Source organism: Phyllostomus discolor, chromosome 5 (assembly GCF_004126475.2).
Source record: "Phyllostomus discolor isolate MPI-MPIP mPhyDis1 chromosome 5, mPhyDis1.pri.v3, whole genome shotgun sequence".
Taxonomy (NCBI): domain Eukaryota; kingdom Metazoa; phylum Chordata; class Mammalia; order Chiroptera; family Phyllostomidae; genus Phyllostomus; species Phyllostomus discolor.
In genome coordinates, this window is record NC_040907.2 from 36,896,568 (window position 1) to 36,905,155 (window position 8,588).

At 39.9% G+C, this 8,588-nt stretch overlaps 1 protein-coding gene across 4 annotated transcripts in view; it reads right to left on the reverse strand.

Annotated features, from left to right (window-relative positions):
- Positions 1-8,572, reverse strand: part of ORC1 (origin recognition complex subunit 1) — a 30,228-nt gene extending 21,656 nt beyond the window's left edge. Inside the window, exons 1-5 of one of the 4 annotated variants that reach the window (XM_036026086.1) lie at positions 8,443-8,559; positions 4,051-4,116; positions 2,715-2,793; positions 1,689-1,788; positions 933-1,060 (exon numbers count right to left, since the gene is read on the reverse strand). In XM_036026086.1, the coding sequence (XP_035881979.1) occupies positions 933-1,060; positions 1,689-1,783 (223 nt within the window). In that variant the 5' untranslated portion in view covers positions 1,784-1,788; positions 2,715-2,793; positions 4,051-4,116; positions 8,443-8,559. Of the gene's footprint in view, positions 1-932; positions 1,061-1,688; positions 1,789-2,714; positions 2,794-4,050; positions 4,155-8,442 lie in introns of all 4 variants that reach the window. The other 3 variants (XM_036026085.1, XM_036026084.1, XM_028511826.2) reach the window with 3 other exon arrangements.
- Between the last annotated feature and the right edge of the window lie 16 nt (positions 8,573-8,588).

Sequence of the window (8,588 nt, forward strand, 5' to 3'; positions counted from 1 at the left end):
GATGTCAGGTTGATGAGGTCTTCCTCTAACTTGCCAAAAAGCCTTCCTATCCAGGTAATATAAAAACATCTTTATCTACCCACTCTACCAGTTCCTTATTTTAGGCATACAAACTGCCATAGAACTAAATACCTCTCATTCCTCTTCTCGCTCTAGGAAGAGGCAGTTCTGTGTAGTTTCAAATTGATCTTAATCCTCTTTTTGGAGCTCTCCCCCATTCTCACCCTTTTGGTCTCTTCTCTGCTTTGCAGATAGTTAAAGGCTCAAAGAATCAGTGGAAGCAATGGCTGCGGACTTGCAGGCTCTGGTTAACACTACTTTCCCTTTTGCTCTTCCAGTTTTAGGGGCAATAGTGGCTTTCTGCACTTACTGATCTCTGGGCAACAATATTTTTGTTCCTCCAGCCTTTTCAACACTTATACACAAGTCCCTCTTGGTAAAACACCTACTAAAGCATTTGTATTACTGACTGTACATCAACTCAAACCAATCCAACTTACCTCCTCTTTCATTATGAATTTGAATTTGCAAAATTCATTACTAACTTCCTCATGCCAAAACTGAAGGACAAGTGTCTAACACAGAGCTAGTCACCTACTTTTTGTTTTCCTCCTTCTTCCTGAATTCATCCTTTTGCTACATTCTGAAAATCCTGCCTTAATGGCCATTCTCACCCAGTCCTAAAAATCATAGAAAAGCTAAATTCTTGAGCCCCTCCCCAGTCCCCTTTTATGCAGTACTGCTCTAGTGAGTGAGAAGTTCACTACATGGAACAGGGTATAGCTACTGCTAAAGCGATCCCACCTCAGAATCCAGGGTTCACACCCTACATGCTACTGTGAACAAAGGAACCAGTATCTGCCTCTCTTCCCACCTAGAACTTCCCAATTATTCATGACAAGGAATGCTTTTCATTCCAACCCAAAACTTACCATCTTCAAACAGCTCAATCAATTTAGCAACATATGGATTTTCATCATCATCTCCTTTAACCAATACGAACTGTCCAACTTGGATGTGACTCTCAGTAGAACAGCCTTCTGATGTCATGTTCATTTCTCTAGGAAATAAAAGGAAAACATGTTGAAAATCACTTAGTGTGTACCAACTTCTTCAGACCCTCTGGACACAAAGGAAAGCGCTTTCCAAATGGAAAATCCCGTAGATAGTTTCTCTCTGCTAATTCTGATAGGAAACCAAATCACCCAGTCCTATGTAAGAGTAGACAAAATGGGTTGAATAAATTGTTTTAGCATGAATGATTAATCTAGAAGCCTTAATATGAACCCTACTTCTCTCAGTTATTAACAAAGAACAACAAAGGCTTCCGAAGGAATGAAAGCTGCCCAGTAACATATCAGATTAATCAGGGATCTCTAGGGCTGGCAGGACATAGTGACCACATCTAATCCTACCCTGTTATCATTCAGAATTACACAGAATCCACTTTAAATAGATATGATATTATTACACACATCAAACTTACTAACCTGACAATGCCTTCCTTTATCACTAACTGCTATATTTATGCTGCCATTTTCTTGCATCAAATAAAACCTCTCCTTACAATCAGTTCATAATTACTGTTCCTTGGTCCTCAACCTGTAGTAACTATAACAGGCTAGATACAAGTTATTAACAGTTTAGCCCGGAGAAGTTACATTTCCCAGACAAAATAAATCACTCACTTGTAGGTTTGGTACTGTGGTTTTCCATCCAACAATGGGTTGCCAACCCTTGAATAAGTCTGTCTGGTCTTCAGCCTTGTGGGGCAGTATGCCATGACTCCTGCGTAAAAGCCACTCACTCAGAGTTAACACAACAACGCTGTGAAGGATTACAGGACACTGTCCCTGCCATCAATGGGTTCTACCTTCTCTTCTGCCCCAGCTACACTTCTACACATTTTAGACTTAGACAACATTGTATTTCTTGAGGAAAAAGTCAAGCTCTATGAAGATTAAGCAAAAGCAATTTTGAATCATCTGGGTCTGTCTTGTACCATGTCTATCTCTTCCTACCCAGGAGAGCAGGAGGGTCAATATGTAAGAAATGAAACTACAATATAAATGTTCAGAAGTACTTCCTAGGCACAAGGGACAGTGAAAGGTATGAAACATCGAACAACTTGAAACTAAAACACAGTGATACAGTGGTTGGTTTTAAGTGCCTCTGTAACACAATCAAGAAAAGGATAAACTGTAAAAGCACTAAAGGACAACTACTAGTGTGAAGAGCCAAAAGAAAGAGCCAGAGAGACTACTGCAATCCGAGGACCAGGTCTTGTGGCTATTCAGGGAAGGGCATCCTATGTGGGTTTCCTGAAATGAATACTGAATAATAATCAGATATTGATAAGATGGAATAAAATGAGGGATTCTAAGACATGGAAGCAAAAACATACAAGAGATATTTAGGGGAATAGAAATGGGTTTTATTAAGTGTATTATTCCACTTATATTAAAGAGAAAAAAAAAGTGTTATTTCCCTGACTGGTGTGGTTCAGTTAGCTGGGTGTCGTCCTGCAAAGTGACAGGTCACTGATTCAAATGCTGGTCAGGGCACACACCTGGGTTGTGGGTTCATCCTCAGCCAGGGTGCATACAAGAGGCAAATAATTGATGTTTCTCTCTCACATCAGTGTTTCTTTCCCTCTCCTTCTCCCTTCCAACCCCCACCCCTCTCTAAAAAAAAAAAATTAAAGTGTCACTAACCTGTATTGCTTTGACAGTTGTTAGCGGTATTATTCTTTGAAGCACACAGGTCCTAGATGTAAGTACGTATTTTGAATAGCTGAAAACATAAGTATGTATTAAAGTACATGGAGAAAAGAGGACATTTTTTAATGAAAAATCCAAACACATATGCTCATCATCTTTAAAATCTGGAAACTGCAATCTTTTAGTCCTAATAATGCTAACCTATTATCTTAAGTTTAAATAATTAAGAAAATGAACCTCATATAAATGTCTAACCACTATGCTATCCCCTAAAACAAACATAAAATTGATACACAAAAAGAAAAAGAAAAAAAAAGAAGGAAGGGAGGGAGGGAATAAACCTTTCCTCTAAATTGAATGCTTTTCCTATGGAGCTAAAATTTGACAAAATGAGGGCAAAAAAAAATTTTTTAATCCAGTATGACAAAATTACTCTGAAATACTGATAGCGGGACCCATCATTGTAGTTTATGTTAAACACAAAAGAATCAGAATAGTGTTTTAACATCCTGATTAAACAAGCTGGTTTCCTAAAGTTCAGTAGCATTATGTCCTACATAATTCTTGGGAACATTTTGATCAATAAGGTTTTCTAGTTTTTAAAAAATGATTTTTTAAAAAAGATTTATTGGTTTGTAGAGAGAAGTTCCCTTCTCTCTAGAGAAGGGAGAGAGAGAAAGAAAGGGAGAGAAACACCAATCAGTTGCCTCTCCTACATGCCCAACCGGGGACCAAGCCGCAACCCAGGCATGTCAGCCACCTTTCACTTTGCAGGATGACACCCAACCAACCAATCCACACAGGTCAGGGCTAAAGAAGTATTTTTTAGTATACCTTGTGGAAACTAATTAGCAAAAAGAAGAGAAGATATTGAGTCATCAGTATATACACAACTTACAAATGATGCCTGAATGACTGCCATTAAGAACATCAACAGTATAATTCACAACCCAGTACTATTAAAACCAATCTGATTTTAATCAAGTGCATTCTAGAAACGAACAAAGAGCTAAGAAGACTGACGAGTAAAAGCAAGAAGATTATGCTCAAGTAAAAACTGAATATGCGTAGTTCAGTGGATTGAGCACAGGCTGCGAACCAAAGTGTCGCAGGTTTGGTTCCCAGTCAGGGCACATGCCTGGGTTGCAGGCCACGGCCCCCAGCAACTGCACATTGATGTTTCTCTCTCTCTCCCACCCTTCCCTCTCTAAACATAAATAAATAAAATATAAAAAAAAATGAATATGGATTCATATAATCTTTCAATGAAAATTAGTAAAAGTGTTTGACTCTTAGTAAATGTTCAAGGAAATATATAGCACTAAGTTCCCTTCAATATGTTTCTTTTAATGGATGATATAACAGAACTGTCAGGAGCAAACTTGGAACTTTTCACCTTTCCACACTGAATCAGGCAAAACAGAGATACGGCTACTGAGATACAAAACATGCAAGTAAATTAGATTATTCCTAAGCTGTCATTAAAAAATATTGGAATATTACTAAGAGTACTACTTTGTAGCAAACCAGCATCTCTCAGCAAACTTTTCTACAACTCTCTTTTTTAAAAGATTTTATTTATTCATTTTTTTAAACAGGGGAAGGGAGGGAGAAAGAGAGAGAAACATCAATGTGTGGTTGCCTCTTGTGAGGCCCCACTGGGGACTTGGCCCACAACCCAGGCATGTGCCGACTGGGAATCGAACCTTCGACTCTGGCTCGCAGCCCGAGTTCAATCCACTGAGTTATGCCAGCCAGGGCTACAACTCTTAAATAATCGGATTATAGGATAAATGGCCTCATTTGTCACCTTGACTATGATATTTGATTACACTGGCACAATGATCTCATTTTTCAAACCAAAAATTAGCATACAGAAGAACAGTCTCCACACCAATAAGGTACTCATGTGTAGTAAATATATCAAATCTATACTCTCAAATCCTAAATCCAGACTACATTTTAGCTTATTAAATCAGGTATCCTTCAGAACCAAGTCAAGATCAAATTCAACATTCCTTTCCCAGGAGGAGAGCATGAGCTGTGTTCAAGAACATTAGTACAGCAGTTCCCCTTAGCCTCAGGCAATACAGCATTTTACGGACCATAAGACGTGCCCAGGTTTTAGAGGAAAATAGGGAAAAAAATTTTGAAGTAAAAAATGTGGTAAAATATTTAATAACCTGTGACCCCACTGCAAGCCAGGTAAGCTACATTCGGACTATAAGATGCACCCCCCCCCTTTCCTCTCAAATTTGGGAGGGAAAAGTGTGTCTTATAGTCCGAAAATACAGTATATTCAAAGACCCTCACTGGATGCCGGAAACTGTGGATATCCAACCCCATACTATACACTGCTTTTTCCTATATGTACATATGTATAATAAAGTTTAATTTATAAACTAGGCACAGTAAGAAATTAACAATAAAACATAACAATACACTGTAATAAGTTATATGAATGTGGTCTTTCCCCCCCTCTCTCAAAATATCTGATAATGACCCCCAGAACCGAACTGGCTAACGTGTGCGGAGTGTATACGGCCTGGATATGCTGGACAAAGGATGACTCAAGTCTTGTGTGGAACACAGTATGAGAGCACAAGATTTCACTATGCTACTCAGTACCTTGTGCAATTTAAAACATAAATTTGTATTCCTGGAATTTCCCATTTAATATTTTCAGACTGCAGTTGAAGCAGGTAACTGAAACCTTGGAAAGAGAGACGGCTGATGAGGGCAACTACTGTACTGGTATATATGTGCACAACTGTTGGTGATTCACCCTAGGCTCAGCAAGCAGACGGTATAGGAAGGAAGACTATCTGGGCCTAGACTACATAACCTCCCTCGCCTGGGTCTATCACTCTGCTCCAGAACTACTGTTAGTGCCCACAAGCTTAGTATGCTATTCTCTCTTCTTACAAATTTTCATAGGGATGGCTCAGGCCTCAGCCGCAATGAAACTTCCTCAGAGGCCTTCACCAATACACAATGGAAAGTTACCTATCCCTGCTCTTCATATTGCCCCTCAGAGTCACGTTCCATTACACCACCTTATTACCAAAGCAACGACCAATCCACTACTTTCTTATTTAGTGCTCCCCACATTCGAATGTTAACTTCCAAGAGGGCAGATTGGGACCTTGTCTATCTTGTTCATAACTGCATCTCCAGGGCCTTGGTTAGGATTTGGTACATAGGTGAGTGGACAAACGAATGGGCAAAAATGATTAGGGCAATACCAAGTGTGGTAAGGATGTAGAGCAGCCAGAACTCTCATACACTCCTGAAAGGTATGTGAATTGGCAAAACTACTTTGGAAAATTGGCATTATCTACTAAGTCGGAACATATGCATAGCCTATAACCCAGTAATTCCAATACAATATACCCAACAGAAAAAAACATACCTATCATCAAAAGACATGAATCAGAATGTTCACAGCAGCATTATAAAGCAATGAAATTAAGCCAAGTACAACTGCACACAAAGTGGGGAAAATCTCTCAAAATAACAATAAAGAAATCAGACATCAAAAGAATATATACTATATTGATTCCATTTATGTAACATTCAGAAACAGATCAAAGTAACCTGTGGTGTTAGAAGTCTGAACAGAGGGCAACTTAGGTAACTGAAAGGGAGCATGAAAGGGCGTTTCTGGGATGCTGGTCATGTTGTTTCTGGATCTAGATGCAAGTTACACAGACACGTTCCCTAAGAAAACTCACCAACATGCTGTTTCTAAAACTGGCAGATTAGCTGAGATTATAAAATAAACATTCAAACAATAAAAACTCATTGAGTTGCATATGTATGATTTGTGCCCTTTTCTGTATGTATGCTATTTTTTAATGAAAAGTTCAAAAAATTTAGCAAGAGTCCTTCTGAAGAGGCAGCATGAGAAAATCATAGATGTCAGGCCTCTACCGTTTCCTGACTCTCTTATCCTTGACCCAGCATTTCATTTTATCCACCATCAACAAAGATTCACCCAAGAGAGGGTGATGAATAGGGTAAAATGGGAGGCAAAGACTCTGGCTTCTAGAAGATACCCACTGCAGGCTCTCAATGTTGCAGATAGCAGAAATCTGGAACACACACACACCACCCGCTCCAGGGGTCACACCCAAGGAAAACAGATAAGAGAGATGCAGTAAAAATAACGATAGCATATATTTATTGAGCCAATGTGACAGAAAATGGAACCAAAACTCTTGATGTATTTATTTCATTTAATCCTCCCAGTAATCCCAGAACAATGTTAATACATAGTACCAAGTGCACAGAAGCCTCTCAATAATAAATATTTGCTGAGTGAATATTATCACTTTAAGATGGTTTCTTATCCCAATGTTATATAGAATGGCACAGCCTTAATTCAAACCATGAGCATCCAGATTCCAATGACTGTGCTCTTAACCACTTCACCATATGTGAAAGTAGATAATGTTAAATATATACCCAAGAGCTTACTTCTGGTGTGCTTATTACAGTAAGTCAGGCTTCCCAGACACTGACTGAGAGGTCAAATGGGGCCAGGTTCCCTTATCCATAAGATGGAATAATAGAAGCTTCCTTTTATTCAACCAACATGTATTAATCACCCATTGCGTGCCAGGCATTGTTCTAGGATTACTGAGGATTAGTTGAAAAAATGCAAAATGGGAAATTCGCTCCATTATTTCCTTAATCCATTACTCTATTTGTAAGGCACAGTGATTCTTGGTTTTTTGTTTTCTCTTTTTTCATTTTATTTTTTATTAATTTGATGAATGTTATGAAACACAAGTCACAAAAAGTTTTGCATTCAATTTTAGGGGATTCATAAACCGTTTGGAGTCCACATATTGCCCTCTGTTATGGTTAAGAACTATCACAGAAGAACTTGGTACATGTTCTCACATCAGAAACCTCCAAAGGCATTTCCAAGCATCCATTACAGCAGGGAAGAGGGGGTACCTTTTTCAAAGACAACTAAAATCGAAAACTGACATTTAATCATTGCATTTTCACAGATAGCAAAATAGGGTAGGAATCTCGCCATCTCATGCCTTTAAGTCAGTGTTTTCCAACTGTCAAGACAGAAGGTCCCTCTATTCTAGGATTAGACTTCTCTCCTGGAAAGGTGGATGGATGAGAGCCCAGCATTTAAGAGCAGCTCAACTGGGGGGAAAACAGTGACCTAGGTTAAGTTTCTGGGAGCAAACTGCTACATCCGTAAAATGGTGTAGTAACTTCTGTTGCTCCTACTTCCCTGTGGTGCTTGCTACACTACGGCTCAAAGGCGGAAAAGATGCGCCTCTTTACAACAGCAATCTAGAGAGAAGGGGTGGTTAATATCATTACTGAGACTCAGGGCTACGTGGGCAGGAATGCTCACGCTTCTCTGCTGTTGGCTCCGGGCTTCCCCACTGCAAACTCATAGCCCCTGACAGAGCGGGAAGCCGTTTTGCAATAGGGATGTGAGAAAGAAACGCTTCCAATGGACTTAGAATGGCGCCTTGCACGTAAGAATCGTTTAATAAATATCTGCTGAATTAATCAATGACTGAGTGAGTCTACAAATAACAACTTCCTCAGTCCCCGCGGCTCAGGTCCCCCTCCAGCTCGTGGGACGCCACACTCGCGGGGGGCCGAAGATTCCCAAACTTGGGAGTAAGTCCTCCACTTCCCACCGTCTCCACTTCAGGAGTTTGTGGAGACGAGTAACTCTCACCTGAACCAGCTGGACTCCTCTTGCTGGCAAGGGGCCGCACGCTTGAACCGAAACGGGATGCTAGCAAGGAATGGAAAGAAGGTGGAGAGAAAATTTCGCGCCAAACGCCGCGGCTCCGCCCCCATGGTGTCTCCACGTCGCGTCAC